The sequence below is a fragment of the Bombina bombina genome, chromosome 2 (assembly GCF_027579735.1).
Source record: "Bombina bombina isolate aBomBom1 chromosome 2, aBomBom1.pri, whole genome shotgun sequence".
In the NCBI taxonomy this organism is placed as follows: domain Eukaryota; kingdom Metazoa; phylum Chordata; class Amphibia; order Anura; family Bombinatoridae; genus Bombina; species Bombina bombina.
In genome coordinates, this window is record NC_069500.1 from 16973483 (window position 1) to 16992879 (window position 19397).

The 19397-nt window shown below is 41.7% G+C and overlaps 2 protein-coding genes across 5 annotated transcripts in view; both read right to left on the minus strand.

The window, feature by feature from the left end:
- Positions 1-1492: 1492 nt before the first annotated feature.
- On the minus strand, positions 1493-8139 carry LOC128648368 (uncharacterized). Of its 4 annotated transcripts, XM_053700969.1 has the most exons (3): positions 6809-8139; positions 4187-4336; positions 1493-3340 (listed from the first exon to the last, which is right to left on the minus strand). In XM_053700969.1, exons 1-3 carry the CDS (start codon positions 8064-8066, stop codon positions 2763-2765), a joined length of 1986 nt encoding a protein of 661 aa, XP_053556944.1. In that variant the 5' UTR covers positions 8067-8139; the 3' UTR covers positions 1493-2762. The 4 variants fall into 4 exon arrangements, 3 of the variants coding, with proteins under 3 accessions (XP_053556944.1, XP_053556945.1, XP_053556943.1); XR_008400591.1 differs by having other exon boundaries at positions 4187-8139; XM_053700970.1 differs by lacking the exon at positions 4187-4336.
- A 3006-nt stretch (positions 8140-11145) lies between these two features.
- Positions 11146-19397, minus strand: part of LOC128646845 (latent-transforming growth factor beta-binding protein 4-like) — a 377095-nt gene continuing 368843 nt past the window's right edge. The window contains exons 14-15 of the mRNA XM_053699646.1: positions 17153-17278; positions 11146-11153 (exon numbers count right to left, since the gene is read on the minus strand). Of these exons, the coding sequence (XP_053555621.1) occupies positions 11146-11153; positions 17153-17278 (134 nt within the window). The remainder of the gene's footprint in view (positions 11154-17152; positions 17279-19397) is intronic.

Here is a 19397-nt window from a genome sequence, read left to right on the forward strand (position 1 = left end):
TTACTACATGACTTTATCTGCTGGTATTGGAGCTTTATTTGAGATATATGCATTACTTTACTACATGTTTTTATATGCTGGCATTGGGGTATGCACCTTTTAAACTCTATTTAGAAATCCCTTAGGCTAAAAGTTATGCAAGGGCAGTTTGTGTGTGCTCCATTGAGCAGGGCTGCATGGAATTTTTTTCCAGCTTCTCACACTTGGAGTGGATTTGTGGCACCTCTTAAATTATTTTTCTTTTTACAACACAGTAGTAAGTAGAGAAGTGATTGTGTATCATTCTTATTGCTAAGTAACTGGCACTGTGCCACAGAATTGTGTTTCTCAACTACGGTCCTCAAGTACCCCCAACAGGCCAGGTTTTCATTATAGCTTAAACAGTGCACAGGTGAAGTAAGCAGCTGATCAGTAACACAATGGTTATGAACCTGCACTCACCCATCAGCTGATTATTTCACCTGTGCGCTGGTTCAGCTATAATGAAAACCTGCCCTGTATCGGCCGCTAGCAGGGGGTGTCAATCACCCCGATCGTATCTTCACAGCAGAGAAACACTCCAAACACAATGGATTAGGTATAAAAGCCTTGGCCTGTTTATTCACAGACAATTTACAGGAATACAGTTTTAACATAAACAAAATAACAAAATAAGCCTTTTTACAATGGTGCTTACTAAACGGAATAAAGTATCTCTAACTAAAAATGTGAGGCTTTTCATCACAACTGCAAAATTACAAAAATATTTCAAACGTCACAGGCCTAGAACCCCTAGACAGCAGCACAACCTCATATCCTCTGTCTTTCATATACAGGTTCACAATAACAACCTCAGCACACACTATTTAACAGGAGCTAATTGACCTTAATTATCTTAATATATATATATCTGTATATATATCAACACAATATAAAATCATCTATATACAGACATAAATATATAATGTACCAAAATACCATTATATATATATATATATATATATATATATATATATATATATATATATATATATATATATATATATATAAAAATATGTATTAATACATAGAATAATTTGTTCTATGTGAAGAACATTGTAATGTAAAATATTAATATTTTCATCTCGGGTTAGCTCACTTGAGAATATGTGATCGGGTTTGCATGTGAGTCGGGTATTTTTCCACATTTTTTGCTCCAGTTACTTCTATGGGAGAATAGGTTATGGTAAGGGCAATATTTAAGTTCTGCTTTTGCGCTCGTCGAGTTTGTGCATGAGTGAAAACAGTTTACTTTCAACTCATAATAGAAGTGCAACCCAATGCTCACAAAAAACTTAAGGGATTAAAGGCTTACCTTGTCGATCCCAGAAGAGGGGAGGGGAAAAATAACCTTCAATAAACATAAACATAACTATGCTTTAACTGGCCCACGGGGCCTAACCTTAATAATTGTAATAACTGTGCTTTAACTGGCCCACGGGGCCTAACCTTAAATAAAGACAGACACAAGTAATTTGGGTAAAATTTATGAACCATCACTGGTCCCATTTATTAACCTATAACTTTAGGCTTAACTATTAACTAAACCGACAGATAAGAATTCAACAGATGGCGGCAAATGAGAGGCTAAGACTAACCCCCCGGACTACAGAGGAGAGCGGCCTAATGGAAGGCAACAGCAGAAAAACTCTGCACAAGAAATGGAAATGCTACTAGGGGTGTTACGAGTTCTTCTGGCCTACCTACCCGGAGGGAGGGGCACTCCAGTTAACTGAAGTAATCGAGCCCCACCCTCATCAGCCTGGCCATCACTCGCCCCGTTCGCCGCTACTGGGCCGCAATCCTCCCGCAGTTAGGGTGCTCTTTTAACCTACCATCCAATAGGCTCTGAGACAACCTGCCGCTTAAGCCGGTTAGTCGCAGAGGGAGGTAAAACTACAGCCAAGGGCTTACATAGATTAGGACACCTATCCCTACCTCAGCCTTAGCACCCTACCTAAACTCTCATGCCGCAAATGGGTGGGAGGGCGGGCAACTTGCCAGCTTCTTGTCCAAGGTCAAAGAGGAACAGGAAATGCAGTGAATCAGCATAAGAAAGGTAAGCCACTCCCTACACCTGCAACATTGTTGCAAACACCAGTAACTCCCTCTAACTTCACTCTCCCAGACAGCCTTAACCCTTATGTCGCTGCAAGCCTAATTGGCTCTACACGTACTTAAGGGATTAAAGGCTTACCTTGTCGATCCCAGAAGAGGGGAGGGGAAAAATAACCTTCAATAAACATAAACATAACTATGCTTTAACTGGCCCACGGGGCCTAACCTTAATAATTGTAATAACTGTGCTTTAACTGGCCCACGGGGCCTAACCTTAAATAAAGACAGACACAAGTAATTTGGGTAAAATTTATGAACCATCACTGGTCCCATTTATTAACCTATAACTTTAGGCTTAACTATTAACTAAACCGACAGATAAGAATTCAACAGATGGCGGCAAATGAGAGGCTAAGACTAACCCCCCGGACTACAGAGGAGAGCGGCCTAATGGAAGGCAACAGCAGAAAAACTCTGCACAAGAAATGGAAATGCTACTAGGGGTGTTACGAGTTCTTCTGGCCTACCTACCCGGAGGGAGGGGCACTCCAGTTAACTGAAGTAATCGAGCCCCACCCTCATCAGCCTGGCCATCACTCGCCCCGTTCGCCGCTACTGGGCCGCAATCCTCCCGCCACAAGGGATAGCATCTCAGGTATCACTTGCCGCCACCCACCCGACCTGACTTACAGGAAGGGAGCGAGAGCTTTTGACAAATCCCCTAAAAATAAGTCTAGCCCTACATCAGATAAATGAACCCCATCAGGTCTATAGAGCTCCCGCTTGTCGGCTGTAATGGCATCGTGCCGTACCACGAAGCCCTGGTTACCAGTGACGGCCGCGCCCACATCCCTATTCAGCTTCTTCCTCACCCTATAGGCTGCGCCTGAGGATCCCATATATCGCCATTGGCGGCGCGCTATTACATTAGACCAGCCTATAATTACCCCCGGCATCCATGCCCTAAGCCAGCCTAAGTCTGACTGAATAATTTTGGTCAATTCGAGGGATGGAATGGCACCCATGTCATTACCCCCTAAATGTATTAGAATAATGTGGGGTTTACCCCACCGTCTATGGGCATCTGTGAGAACATTGGGGAGCTGGGGCCAGCACAAACCCTTAAACCCCAGCCAACGGATGGAAGCTTTTGATGCAGGGAAACCCAAATTCTGCCCCCCAACCCTAGTGAGAGCACGGATCGCCGCCCAATGAATGAAGGAATGGCCCACGATCCATACCCTTGTTGAAGCCTTGCGTACACCTGAAAGATAGAAACAAGTGTTATCAAAGAATGGAATTCACAAACACCCCGTCTCCCCCTTTTTTCCTCATTACACCTGGTGAGAAGCACAACTACCAGATAATGGGCGAACATACAACTTATACCGATTTGATCGCCAGCGACCCAATGTTTTAATAGTTTGCTCCTGAGCCCCCTGCAAGGCAGCATCCGTAGCCGCTCCTATGCGGAACGAATGGGGGGTAATCCTGGAGGGGTCAAAACCAGCTCTCTCTACCGCAAGCGCCAAGACTCTACGAAACTGGTAGATAGAAAGAGCCATTCCATTCTCATGTATCAAGAATTGGCCAGCCAACGCTGGCCTATGGCGCACATATGCTGCCAAAGTCTCCATGGGGCAGCAAGCATCGCCTTGGGCTGTAAAGGTTAGCCAAGTACCCTTAGCCGCTTGATCTGTTTTTGATTTAGGTATAAAGAGCAAGACAGCAGGTGGCGAAATTCTGACATGGTCAAATTGCACCCCTCTGTCCATATGCTTTTTTGACGGGGACACTAGTTCTGTAATTCGCAGGGCCCCTGCGAATGCCAGGACGAAGGCTGCTTTAAAAAGTAAGACCTCAAATTCTGACTTACAAATGATAGGTAAAACCGCTACCAGCCTCTCAAGCCGGTCCCGAGTAATAGGCTCCCTAACATCTCCCTTGTTGGGCTGCATCCGCCCCCAACCCTTGAGAGTCTGTCTAATGAAAAAACAGCCTGTGGGGTCCCCTGCACCCAGTAGTTTGAAGAAAAATGATAGGGCTGCCATGCGTGACTGGACTGCCCCTTTTCGCAAACCTTGCGCTTGCATGCTTACTAGCCACTCACCCAGCATCCCCTGAGAGCTGACTGATGACTCCGCCCTCCGCGTGATGCAGAATTGGTCCCATTCCTTCCAGTGGCTAACGTAGGTTCGCCAGGTCGCTGGGGCGAGGGATGAGCGGACCAATGGGATTAAGGATAGCCATGGTCCACTAGCTGCCAAAGAAAACCGGGACAGGTTAGCCCTGCCTCTGCCGCCAGTGGCGCTAATCGTCTAAAAGTAGCCCAATCGAATCTAGATAGGGCATCTGCTATAACATTATTCACCCCTGGCACATGACTTGCTTGGAAATTAATGTTGAGCTGGAGGCACCTCAAAACTAAATGCCGCAACAATCGAACCACCGTTACAGAGGAAGCAGAAAGTCTATTAATGGAATGTACGACACTTAAGTTATCTGTCCAGAATATTACCGCCCTATTCCTAAACCTCTGCCCCCACAGCTCAACCACCATGACGATAGGGAACAATTCAAGGAGGGTCATGTTCCTGATCAGGGGAGTAGAACTCCATTCCAAAGGCCAGGGTCCGGCGCACCATTCCCCTTGGAAATAGGCACCGTAACCCTGGGACCCCGCCGCGTCTGTAAATAGATGCAGAATCTGACTAGATATCGGGGCATCTCGCCAGACAGTAATTCCATTAAATTGGCTTAAAAACACTTCCCAGACTTTTAGGTCATCCTTCATGTCCTGCGATACAAGTATTTTCATTGACACGCTGGGGTTGCCCCTAAGGGGACTTTCCAGCCTCCTATTAAAAACCCTGCCCATTGGGATCACCCTACAGGCAAAGTTTAACAATCCTAAGAGGGACTGCAGTTCCCTCAAAGATATGTATTTTTTGGAAACAGCCGCCCTAACTGCAACCAACATATTTTGTACCTTTTCCGTAGGCAATCTGCATATCATCTGCAAGGTGTCTATCTCAATACCCAGGAAAGTCAAAGTAGTACATGGACCCTGTGTCTTATCCACTGCTAAAGGGACTCCAAGTTGTGACATGAGACTCCTCATTTCAACCATAAGGTGGCTACACCTGTCTGTATTGCACTCACCTACCAAGAGGAAATCATCGAGGTAGTGCGCTACATAGTCCCCTCCCACCAATTTGGCTACTGCCCAGTGTAAAAATGTACTAAAACATTCGAACATAGAGCATGAGATGGCACACCCCATGGGTAGGCATCTGTCCACATAGTAATTTCCCTCAAATTTACATCCCATAAGGTGAAATGATGAAGGGTGCAAAGGAAGGAGACGAAAGGCGGATTCAATATCCAGCTTCGCCAACAAGGCACCTCTCCCGAACCCACGGACCAGATCAAGGGCGTTATCAAATGATTGGTAGTGAACCGTGCTAAGCTCCGGGGCAATCGCATCATTGACCGATTGGCCCCTGGGATAAGAGAGATGCTGTATAAGGCGGAACTTTCCCGGTTCCTTCTTTGGGACCACCCCCAGAGGGGAGATAACCAAGTTATCCATAGGAGGGGCACAAAAGGGGCCTACTACCCTCCCCAGAGATATTTCCTTTGCTAGCTTCTCTCTGACCACCCCTGGGTATTGATAGGCAGATTTCAAATTACGATGATTCTGCGAACCCACCACCGGTTTATTGGTGGGTATCACGAAACCATCCCTGAACCCCGCCAAGAGCAAGCCTGCTGCTTGGCGGTCAGGATATGTGCGCAACCACAGCTCAAGAGCGTCCACCCTCACCGGGGTGGGCGCCCTTAGCAGCAAGGGGTTGCCGTGATGTTGATTTATCTGTGTTAGTGTCCTTTCTCCGGGAGCAATCAGCTCCCGGGTGTGGCGCGCCGCAGAATTTGCATACATGCCGGTACAGGCATGCTGCACCCTTATCGCACCTCTTCTCCTGAAAGGCCCAGCACTCCCTACCCTTACGCCTGCTCCTGCTTTGAAAGCGGGGCCCTGCGCCCCTGCTACCTGACGGTGGGGAGGGTGATCTCTCAGCACCTAGCCGGGACCACAGATGCATTTCTTGAGACCCGAATGCTAGCGCTGGGTTGCCATCCATTTTCCTTCGGAAATTGGAATCATAGTCCCTCCACACTCCCTCTTTATGGTGCTGGTAGATCCAATGGATTGTGTCAGCATGCTTAAGGAGCGCCTGTCCTTGATTTGGAAATTTATCTAAGTAGCAAGAGGAAAGGATCCGAAAACACTTGAGCCATTCGTCAAATGTCTCTGGTCGCTTTACTCTCTTAGGGCCTGTGCCATCCGCACTCTTCTCTTTCTGCCTATGCGCCTCAAGGGAGAGTTCGAAAATATTAACATATCTGCCCTCTTGAATTCTCCTTACCAATTTCTTCTTCAGGTGACCATGAAGAGAGAAAATTGGGCAGGACAAAGCATCGCCAGCTAAAGCTAATTTTCTGCTGGCCACTGCTGAAGTGGTTTGCGGCTGGGCGGTGGCTACTGTGGTTACTACCTCATTTCTCTGATCTTTCTGTAATTTGTCTGACCTCATTTCCTTAAGCATCTTGTACATGCGTTTTTGCCCCTTAGTTTTTAAGCCCAAAGACGTGTCACTGCTTAACTCTGAGTCAGTAGAGGAAGAATCAGATAAGTGTTCCCTAGGGTGATTAGGTGCATATGCCTCACCGTTTCCAGCTGAGGATGTGTTGGCTGCCTCCGCTGCGGATGCTGCTGCTGCTAGAGTAGTCTGTGGAGCCAGCGAGGTTACACCTTCAGTGACGATAGAGGGGGCCTGCTGAGCTGGTGCTTGTTGTGTTGTTAATGGGACCGCCTGTTGTGCTGCTGCTGATGAGGCCGCTGCAGCGGAAGAGGAAGCTGTTACAGTGGATGACATGCCGGATGCGTTCTGTTTCACGGACAAAACTTCCTGCAAGACAGAGAGAAAATCGCGAGCACTTTGCCCTTGAACCAGGGGAAGCCCAGGTGTGACCTGAGGTGCCCCAAATCCCGATTGTGCCACATTCGCAGCATCAGTCACTCTCTGGGCAGTGCCAGCATTTGCCACATTCTGACCACTCAAACCCCCCTGCACAGAGACATTATCAGCTGGAACCATTTGCACAGGAACCATTTGCACAGGAACCATTTGCACAGGGGCATGAATAGCATTAATGTTATTAGCAATATTAGAATCATTTGCAGCATTCATACCAGCCATTCTCACATGCAAATCCCTAGTAGTATTATCCCTGCTCATAGCCGCAGTAACTGAGCTAGGCCTAGCTGCATAATCATTTGCCTCAGTTAATATCATCCTATTTGCACTCACACCAATGATATCTGCACTTGGCTGAGTGCCAACACTTGTGCTGACATGATGTGTGTGCACGTCTGCAGCAACTGTAAGCATGTTGCGTGTTTGGTTAACATTATGCGTTTGCACATTAATAGCGTTAGTTAATGTATTTGCCTTAGTTAATGTGTTTTGCCCTGAAGGGTTAATGCGAGTTTGCACATTAGTCTCGGTAGCATTCATTTCCATAGGGTTAATAGCATTCATTCCCATAGGGTTAACCATAACATTCTGTGTAAGGCTTTCATTCCTTTGTAAAGCATTTTCATTCACTATGTTATCAACATTTGCTCGCCTGCTAATGCCTTGAACCCTGCGCCCCCCTGTCACGCTATCAGTTTCAAAAACAGCCGCCCTGCTCGCCCGTACATTTGCAAGTTGCATATTGTCCCCAAAGCCCCTCCGGCGACCGACTAGGCGGCCCCTGGCCTGAGAGCGCTTACGGTGCTCACCTGCCAGGAGTCCGCGTCTGGCCGCCGTCCTACCGCGTGGCTGAATTGGTCCGCTGACGTCACCGGAAGCGTAAGCACGCTCGACCGGAAGTGACGTCAGCGGCAAACCTACGCGCGGCCTAGGAGGATGAGGGGGCATGGGACCACCAGGAGGTTGGGAGTCAAGCACCGCTTGCGGCCGGAGTGAGACCGGTCCCTCTACTGAATGCGGTAATGTGTCCTGAAGGGGTCTAGTGGCAGGATCAGGCCCATGGGAAATCTGCCTAGCAACGGCGGATTGAGGGGGCGGGGCCACTGGGGCTAGATGCGCGCGACTTACAGTGGGGACCATAGATGGAGGGGCCGTGTCAGAAGCCATATTTTGATTTAAAGATGGCGTTTTTGGCGCCAAAACCGGCGTAGTTGAACATATACTCAGGGGGCCAAGGTCGCCAGAAACGGCCGCACTAGGGGCCAAATTAAAGTTTTGTAGTGGTGTTCCTGCAGTAATCGCTTGCGCAAGAGAGGAAAGCAGGGATGCTACTGCACCTGCCGCATTTGGTGGAAGGGATGCAAACATCCCTAAAATGTTAAGGTCCTGGTTACTAGCTGCCTGTGGGGCCAAAGCAGGAGGGGAAGGCTGGTGGGAAGGGGGGGGGATAGTTTGTAAATGAAGCTGGGGGTTTGGAGGGGGGTGAATTTCTACAGTGTGGATGTCTTGCATAGGGGGATAATTTTCTATTATTCGCCTAGGTGCTAAGTTATGCTGGTTGTTAGTGGCCTGGTCTATAGCTGGGGAGGGAGGTGTTTCCTCAATTATTTGAGAAAGGGGGGTAATTTGGTCAGCCTCAGTAATACTTAGCTGCTGCTCTTGTAATCCACGCCTAGTAACAGGAACTTTTCCCTCCCTAAATCTCAGGGGAGGAGCGGATGATCTTCTGGAACGCCTCATGATGAAAGGATTGAAGAATGGAGAAGTAATCTGCTTCTGTGAAGAAGGATCAACTTGCCAGCTTCTTGTCCAAGGTCAAAGAGGAACAGGAAATGCAGTGAATCAGCATAAGAAAGGTAAGCCACTCCCTACACCTGCAACATTGTTGCAAACACCAGTAACTCCCTCTAACTTCACTCTCCCAGACAGCCTTAACCCTTATGTCGCTGCAAGCCTAATTGGCTCTACACGTACTTACTTCTAGCGAAGTTAACACAAAAATCTTACTTCTAGCTTGAAATATAAGTGCAAGAATAGGAGCGCTATTGATTTAAAGGGACATTTTACTGCTGTGCACAGCTATAATAGTATAATTATTACTAATCTGTTTGTCCTCTTGTGCCTGCATTTCTCTTCAAATCTATTGTGATTTTTTAACCCTTTACAAGTGCTGGTTAGTGAAGATCTGCACTTTCACACTAAGCTCTGCTATAATTGAATATGACTATAGCAAGCACTTCCGGTTAGCAGCACAATACAAAGCACAAAGTTTATATTTTTGTAGAGACTGCATTTCTCTATATTATTTTATTGTTGTTATGTAAAACATTATGAATAATCTGCAAACGTAAATATTCTCATTTCTGTTGTGCTGATTCAAAGTGTGTTACATCTGTCAAAGAGCCAGAATAGTCAAAACCTGTGAAAGCGCACTGCTTCTGTCACAAACAATACGTGTGATGGCGATGGCGCAGTATAGAGGTGCAGAGCTTTACCAACTGGCTTTTGTAATGGGTAAAAATAAGGGAACGGCATTAATGAGAGCTTAGGGTACAGGAGGAAAAGTAAAATTATGGTAAGAAATAACCACAGTACTCTAGTTATACTCAGCAGTTTATAGTCCTTTGAGCGGTGTTAGCGCTCAGTAGTACTACTGTTTTTGTGCTTCATTTGTAATCTAGCCCTATATTTTTGTTGTAATTTTAGTAAATAACATTGAAATCTTACTATGGTCCTAAATGGAGTATTATTTAACACTCCTGCTCGAGAATTAACTGCGCTAGAAGTAAGCTTTTTGGGGTCGTTGGGTTGAGCTCGTATTATGAGTTGAAAGCAAACTGTTTCCGCTCGCGTGCAATAATATATTCCCCCATAGAAGTCAATAGAGCAAAAAAGTGAAAAAAACCCCACTCTCGTGCTAACCCCATTGCATATTTTCAAGTGCGCTAAACCAACATAAAAATAAGAATATTTCACATTCAAATGTTCTTCACATAGAAGAATAAGTTCTATTTATTCATAAATACATATTTCTACCTATATCTCATATTGTGGTAGAATACATATCTATACCTATATATATATATATATATATATATATATATGATTAAATATAGATATATAAATATACATATAGTAATATCTAGTTGTAAATACATAGAACATATTCTGCTATGTGCAGAACATTGGAATGTGAAATATTTACAGTAAATACACAGTTAAACACTGTAGTAAAAATGAATATTGCATAAATATGTTTTTAACATCTTTTTATCTACTTAACTGCAAAGGGCTCCAATGCAATGTGATTATATATATATATATATATATATATATATGCACATATAAATACATAAATACATCTGTACACATATAAACATATAAACATATGTATGGTCAAGCAATTGCGTTTACTTTCAATTTGTAATATGAGCAAAGAACCCAACACTCGCAAACACCCACAATAAACCCCTTATAGCTTGTGCGTAACTGTTTGCGCTCTACTCATAATCTGGCCCTATATTTTTAGCAATGGTATTTAAAGTTGCATAAGGGGTCCATACTGACGTTTGGGGTTTGTAATAAAAACTAGAGGCCCCTTGAGCCATAGTAGAATGTTGTTACTTTTTAAACGTTTTGTTATATTTATGGGGGCTTGGTACTTTTCAAGTACATTTGAAAAAGCAGGCAATTTTCTTTCACTTGAGGGGTCTTGATCATCTGTAGCTGGTAAAGGAGCTGAGATCCTGGGGTAAAATCACCTCCTCCACATCCAGCTCCCTTATCAGCTACAGTGACTGCCCTCCTTTGTGACATCACTAGACGTGTGACATCACCAGGACCACCAACCATCCCTGACCTATAGTGTTGTAACCCCTTTTCTGGTCAATAACCCCTTTTGTATGATGTGAGTGCCTGGCCTTGTGCACACAGGCCGTAATTCATATAAGAAAGTCTTGTCATGCACATGCAACCAGTTAATCTTTAATATCAGGGTAGTTCACCTCCTCCTAAGTCACTCAATATGCTAGAAAACTGTTAGAAGAATTGTTGTTAAGATTATTTACAAATTCTTGCAGCAACGGATTATTACATTGCAAGAATAGCAAATTATTATTGACGCAATATATTCAAAGTGCCACAAGTACCTGCACAGCACCTGCCCATTTACCAAACGTTTTGTATTCTAAATAAACACGGTAACGCCAGCACATGTGACGCCCATACTTGTACTATAAATGTACTTTTAGCACTTAGTTTTACATTACAACTTAAAGGCTGTGACACACTGCAAGCGATGTGGCGCGAGGCGAAGCAGCTGCTTCGCACCGCATCGCTTCTGAAGTTCAATTATTTCATCTCTGAGTACTCAGCTACGCGAGCTGACGCAGCAGAGTGCTCAGAGATGAAAAGGCAGGACACACTGAGCGTGCACAGCTGCATCTACACGCTGCGCACCGCTCCGCTTGCAGTGTGTCACAGCCTTGATAATGAACTTGTTCCAGTTTTCTCTGCCGTTTTAACTGCAGACTGAAAATTAACAAATAAGACCATACACCTAATAAATTATTATAAACATTTTACAATAAATATGAAAAAAAATGATCTTACTTTAAATAAAAAACATTTTTTTAATCAAACATTTTAAAATTGAAATAGAAAAATGCCACCTGGTCAATATCATAATGTGTATAAAACTCTATATTGGATTTTCCCATAATAAACACATGGGCTAGATTACTGATGAAGCGCAATAGTTTGCATGAAGAATGCAAACGCAATCACGACATTGCGTTGTTTATAGTGCACAACTCTGTTTTACAAGTAGAGCGTGTTTGATCTACCGTAGTTGCTTGAATTTACAATAATTTGCACTCCCTATACTTTCAATTGAGCACAAAAGTGAGCTCGTATAACAGGTTGAAAGTAAATGCAGATGCTGAAATTTTTTATGTGACTTGAAAGAAGGAAAACGTTGCGCTAAACTATGCTATTAACCCCTAAACTGTCACACCCCTCACCACAAACTACCATGCTACAATATTAACCCTTAAATGTCACTCCCACTTTGGAAACGACCCCACAACACTATTAACCCGTAAACTGCTAAAGAAAATCCTAAAAAAAATTGTCCTAAAAAGGGCATATGGTAGGGCATTGCCCTAAAGTGATTACAGCTCTTTTTTGAATAAAAAATCCCTATCCTAAAAAAAGCCCACCCTGAAAAGTCCTATGGCTAAACCCCAAAGTTTCTACTCGCTCAACTTGAATCCGGCTTCTTCGTGATAATCTCTAATGGGGCTCCTCTTCATGGCAGCACTTCGCTGGGACTGTCCTCTTTCACCCGGTCTTCATCCATCTTCCATGCAATGCTTCTTTACTACCTCTGATCTTCTGTCCAGTGTCCTCTTCATGCAGTCACCACTGCACGCTGAAGCTTGAATGCGTGGTTCCCCGCTTATATAGGAGTTCCCTTGCATTTCAATTGGCTGATTTTCAAATCCAAATTCAAATCAGCCAATAGAATGAAAGCTTTTTTTCTAATGCCAATAGCAATGCAAGGGCACCTTGCATTTAAGATTCAGTGCGCGGCAGTGAATGCATAAAGAGGACATTGGATGGAAGATCAGCAGTTCACAAGAAGTGAAGAAGTATCGGATGGAAGATTGGTGAAGACCGAGTGGAAGTGGACAGCCCCAGCAGAGCGCTACCATGGATGAAGAGGAACCCAATCAGAGATAATCACAAAGATTCAAGTTGAGTGAGTAGAACTTTGGGGTTAAGCATTAGGATTTTTTTGGATGGGCTTTTATTTTTAGGATACAGATTTATTTATTTTTATTAAAAAAAGAGCTGTAATCGCTTAGGGCAATGCCCTACCAAATGGCCTTTTCGGGGTAATCTTTTTTAGGATAGGGGGTTTTTTTATGTTTTTTTTTGTTTTGTTTTTTTATTGGCAAAATAGCTTTAGTCATGCTGTTTTCAGGGCATATTTGTTTGCCAGTTAGGTTAATTTAAGATAGGAATTTTATGTAATGCAAAAGAGCTATGATTACTTAAGGGCACTGCCTGACAAATGCTTTTCTCAGGTAAATTTTTTAAGGTTAGTTGTTTGTCTTTTGGGGGGCTGGGGGGTTACTTTGGTTTTAGAAATTGTTTTTTTATGCAAAAAAGATACAATCACTTCAACATATTTTTAGAGTAGGTTTTAGTGTTAATTTAGAAGTGTTTTAGCAGTAGCTTTTTTTTAAGGGGACTTTAGTTTTAGTATAGGTCTTACTGTTTGGGGAATTTTACTTTTGGAAATGTTTTTTTAATTTTCTGTAATGGTGTTTTTTTATTTTTGATATAGTAGTTCTTTAAATTTATTTTCTAACTTAGGGGACTTTAGGTTAGGGGTGTTGGGTGGTTAGGAGGTATTTTGCTATGGAGAGTTGTGGAGGTTAGGGGGTATTTTGCAATGTGGGTTGTGGCAGTTTAGGGGTTAATAGTGTAGTGGGGAGGATTTCTGGTGGGCTATGTAACTGTTTAGGGGTTAATAGAGTAGGGGGCTTATTGCGATGTGGGTAAGAATGTGCGTATGGGTGTTTGAAGTTTATGGGGGGACATGTTAGTGTGATAGTGACTTTGCAAAGTATTATCTTTACCATATACTTTAACTTAGCTAGACAGACTTTTTTTTGCACATGTTGGGTTGTGTTCGCATTAAAGTACGAGAGAGAGCGCAAAATAGCTCTCCATCCGTAATCTAGCCCTATATTTGTTAAGGTGATATTTTGGGGACTAAACTCCCCTACCTCAAAACATGAAGAAAAACATGGTGAACATGTTTTTAAAGTCAATAAATGTCCCCCTGGTGTAAAAACAAGAAATGGTTGCATTTTTCTATCAATTTTAAAATATGTAAATAAATAAATAAATAGTTCTATTTAAAACACACTCGGCTAGACTACGAGTTTTGTCAGTAAGGCTGTGCGGTGCTAACGAGCAGTTTATGCTCACCGTTCACTTAGACAGCGCTGGTATTACGGGTTTTAGCCACAGAAAAGTGAGCGGAGAGCAAAATTTAGCTCCACGTCTCACCTCAATACCAGCGCTGCTTACGTTAGCGGTGAGCTGGCTAAACGTGCTTGTGCACAATTTCCCCATAGGAATCAATGGGGGAGAGCCGGCTGAAAAAAAGTCTAACACCTGCAAAAAAGAAGCATTCAGCTCCTAACACAGCCCCATTGATTCCTATGGGGGAATAACATTTATGTCTACACCTAACACCCTAACATGAACCCCGAGTCTAAACACCCCTAATCTTACACTTGTTAACCCTTAATCTGCCAACCCCGACATCGCCGACACCTACATGATATTATTAACCCCTAATCTGCCGCTCCGTACACCGCCTCCACCTACATTATAGTTATGAACCCCTAATCTGCTGCCCCCAACATCGCAGACACCTACATTATATTTATTAACCCCTAATCTGCCGCCCCCAATGTAGCTGCCACCTACCTACACTTATTAACCCCTAATCTGCCGCCCCCAACATCGCTGCCACTATATTAAAGTTCTTAACCCCTAAACCTAAGTCTAACCCTAACCCCCCTAACTTAAATATAATTTAAATAAATCTAAATAAAATAACTACATTTAACTAAATTATTTCTATTTAAAACTAAATACTTACCTATAAAATAAACCCTAAGATAGCTACAATATAACTAATTGTTACATTGTAGCTAGCTTAGGGTTTATTTTTATTTTACAGGCACGTTTGTATTTATTTTAACTAGGTAGAATAGTTATTAAATAGTTATTAACTATTTAATAGCTACCAAGTTAAAATAAAGACAAATTTACATGTAAAATAAAACCTAACCTAAGTTACAATTACACCTAACACTACACTATAATTAAATAAATTCCCTAAATTAACTACAATTAAATACAATTATCTAAAGTAAGAAAAAAAACCCACTAAATTACAGAAAATAATTACAAGTTTTTTAAAATAATTACACCTAATCTAATCCCCCTAATAAAATAAAAAAGCCCCCCAAAATAATAAAAATCCCTACCCTATACTAAATTACAAATAGCCATTAAAAGGGCCTTTTGCGGGGCATTGCCCCAAAGTAATCAGCTCTTTTACCTGAAAGAAAAGTACAATACCCCCCCAACATTAAAACTCACCACCCACACACCCAACCCTACTCTAAAACCCACCCAATACTCCCTTAATAAAACCTAACACTAACCCCTTTGAAGATCACCTTATTTTGAGAAGTCTTCACCCAACCGGGCTGGGTGAGTTTTAGAGTAGGGTTGGGTGTGTGGGTGGTGGGTTTTAATGTTGGGGGGGTATTGTACTTTTTTTTTCAGGTAAAAGAGCTGATTACTTTGGGACAATGCCCCGCAAAAGGCCCTTTTAAGGGCTATTTGTAATTTAGTATAGGGTAGGGCTTTTTTTATTTTATTAGGGGGATTAGATTAGGTGTAATTAGTTTAAAAAATTTGTAATTATTTTATTATTTTCTGTAATTTAGTGTTTGTTTTTTTCCGTACTTTAGATAATTGTATTTAATTGTATTTAATTGTAGTTAATTTAGGGAATTTATTTAATTATAATGTAGTGTTGGCTGTAATTGTAACTTAGGTTAGGTTTTATTTTACAGGTAAATTTGTCTTTAAGGTAGCTATTAAATAGTTAATAACTATTTAAAAACTATTCTACCTAGTTAAAATAAATACAAAGTTTCCTGTAAAATAAAAATAAACCCTGAGATAGCGACAATATAACTATTAGTTATATTGTAGCTAGTTTAGGGTTTATTTTATAGGTAAGTATTTAGCTTTAAATAGAAATAATTTAGTTAATTGAAGTAATTTTATTTAAATTATATTTAAGTTAGGGGGTGTTAGGGTTAGACTTTGATTTAGGGGTTAATACATTTAATATAGTGGCGGCAATGTTGGGGGCGGCTGATTAGGGGTTAATAAATGTAGGTAGGTGTCGGCGATGTTAGGGACGGCAGATTAGAGGTTAATAAAATTTAACTAGTGTTTGAAAGGTGGGAGTGCGGCGACTTAGGGGTTAATATATTTATTATAGTGGCGGCGATGTCCGGTTTGGCAGATTTGGGGTTAAAAAAATAATTTATAGTTTATGCGATGTGGGGGCCTCGATTTAGGGGTTAATAGGTAGTTTATGGGTGTTAGTGTACTTTTTAGCACTTTAGTTAAGAGTTTTATAATACGGCGTTAGCCCCTAAAACTCTTAACTACTGACTTTAAAATGCGATACCAGGCTTGACAGGAGAGGGTCTACCGCTCGCTTTTTGGAAGACTTGTAATACCGGCGTTAGGCAAATCCCATTGAAAAAATAGGATACACAATTGACGTAAGTGGATTTGCGGTATTTTCTAGTCTGGCCAAAAAAGTGAGCGGTACACCTGTACCTGCAAGGCTCGTAATACCAGCAGGCATTAAAAAGCAGCGTTTGGACCTCTCAACGCTGCTTTTTAAGGCTAACGCAAGACTCGTAATCTAGGCGACTGCTTTTTTTTTTTTTTTTTTTTTTTTACAAGAGATGTGTTTTGTACAGTTTACTCTCATTGGTTGTACTATACTTGGTGTGTTGGGTTATACAGACTTGTTTGTTACTATGCAGTTTGCCATTCACATATCTCTCTGAAATGCTATTTGTTTGTTTTTTCACTTTGGGATAATGGAAGTGATTTTGGACTTGTCACAATATTATCTCGTGTTTTTAATATTTCTATTGATAAGTTGGTGTGTATGGGGTTACTAGGTAACCATCTTGGTGGTTGGTTCTGTTTAGGGAGGTACTTGTTTTTTTATGTGCTATAGTTTGCTATATAGTTTTGCTCTGAGGATGGGTCTGATACCATGAAATGTTACTACAATAAACACACGTGCTGAGAGAGCACTTTTATCCTTCTGTGTTATGTACATAATGATTAGAAAATAACAACACAGTTTTTAACTTAAAGATTATTTTATTAGCAGGACTTACCAACACAGGTTGTTCCCGTATAGTCGGCTGCATAACCAGTGTCACAGATGCACTTGAATGAGCCACGGGTGTTTCTACATTTTCCATTGCCACACTGGTCTGGCCTCTCTGTACATTCATTAATATCTGTATGAGCAGATCAGTACGTTAGATGTCAAATTAGTAACAAAAAATTAATAATGATTAGATCTAACTAAAATCTATATTACATATGTTTTTCTCGACATCTGCTCTGTATTTCTTAATACAAATACTAACACACTGGGGTATATTTATGAAAGCATCAACCGAAAATATGCTGGAATTCCACATCGTAATTGTTGCAAGATTGATCCAACCTAGTTATCAAAGCGCCAAGATCGGGAAATGTTGAAATTTGTGACGTAAAATACGATCCTGCAATCTCAATCCGATGCAGATCGATGCTTACATCACTACAGATGTTCCGAATACACATACGATTCTATTTGACACTTTTCAAAATTTATCAAACATTTAACAGGTAAGCTTGCGGCTCTTCCGACGCAGCGTACCTAGTTTTCAAACTGCCACCCTTGAGGCCGCGGATACCATAGAAATCAATGGGAGTCTGAAAGCACTGAAAGCTTATGTTCGATGCTGCAGGAGAATGAAATATACCCCATTAATTTATATGGTTGAAAAAAAGTTACGTTTACAACTAACACCCTAACATAAACCCTGAGTCTAAACACCCCTAATCCGCCGTCCCTGACATCGCCGACACAAATAAAATGTATTAACCCCTATCCTGCCGCTCCCTGACACCGCCGCCACTAAATAAACTTATTAACCTCTAAACCTCTGGCCTTCAACATCACCACCACTAACTAAACCTAGTAACCCCTAAACCGTCAGCCCCCCACATCGCAAAAAAATAAATTAAGCTATTAACCCCTAAACCTAACAGCCCCTTAACTTTAAATTAAAATTACAAGATCCCTATCTTAATATAAATTAAAACTTAAATGTAGAATTAAAATAAATTAAATTTTAAACTATAAATTAACCTACCCTAACTATTATACTAAAATTGTATTAAACTACCAATTAAATAAATTAAATTACATATTAAAAAACCTAACACTACTAAAATTATTTAAATATACAATTAAACATTATTACAAAGTACTAAATTACAAAAAAAAACAAACACTAAGTTACAAAAAATAACAAACACTAAATTACGAAAAATAACAAAATTATCCAAAATATAAGTTTTTACACCTAATCTAATACCCCTTTAAAAATACCCCCCCACACACAAATAATGAAAACTCTAGACTACAATAAACTACCAATAGCCCTTAAAAGGGCCTTTTGTGGGGCATTGCCCCAAAGATAGCTCTTTTAGCTGTAAAAAAAAATACACACATCCCCCAACAGTAAAACCCACCACCCAACCAACCCCCTAAATAAAAACCCTAACTCTAAAAAAAACCTAAGCTACCCATTGCCCTGAAAAGGGCATTTGGATGGGCATTGCCCTTAAAAGAGCATTCAGCTATTTTTCAAGCCCAACCCCTAATCTAAAATAAAAACCCACCCAAACAATTTAAAAAATCCTAACAATAATCCCTGAAGATCCCCTTACAGTTCTGAAGTCCCGACATCCAGGCAGAGAAGTCTTCATCCAGGCAGAGATGTCTTCATCCATCCAGGCGGCAGAAGTCTTCATCCATTCGGTGAAGTCTTCATCCATCCAAGCAGCAAAGTCTTTATCCAAGCAGCATCTTCTATCTTCATCCCTATATATAAATAGAATTTCAGTAGCTCTCATCCTATTGGCTGATTTAAACAGTCAATATGATTTCAGAACCTCACCTCCTATTGGCTGATTAGAACAGCCAATAGGATTTCAAACGTTCACCTCCTATTGGCTGTCTTCAGAAGCTCACCTCCTATTGGCTGATTTCAGAAGCTCACCTCTTATAAACGCTGTTACAAAAATTCTGCTGATACTGAGCTCCAGCTTAGCCTACCTGTAGTTTCTGCCGATACTTAGCTCCATCTTTGCCTACCTGTTTTTAGTTTCTGATATCACTGAGCTCTAGCGTAGCTCGACTGATTTAAAATTCTGCTAATATTAAGCTCCAGCTTAGCCTATCTGTTTGTAGTTTATGCTGATACTGAGATCCAGTTTAGCCTATCTGCTTGTAGTTTCTGTTAACACTGAGCTCCAGTTTAGCCTATCTGTTTGTAGTTTCTGCTGATACTGAGCTCCAAT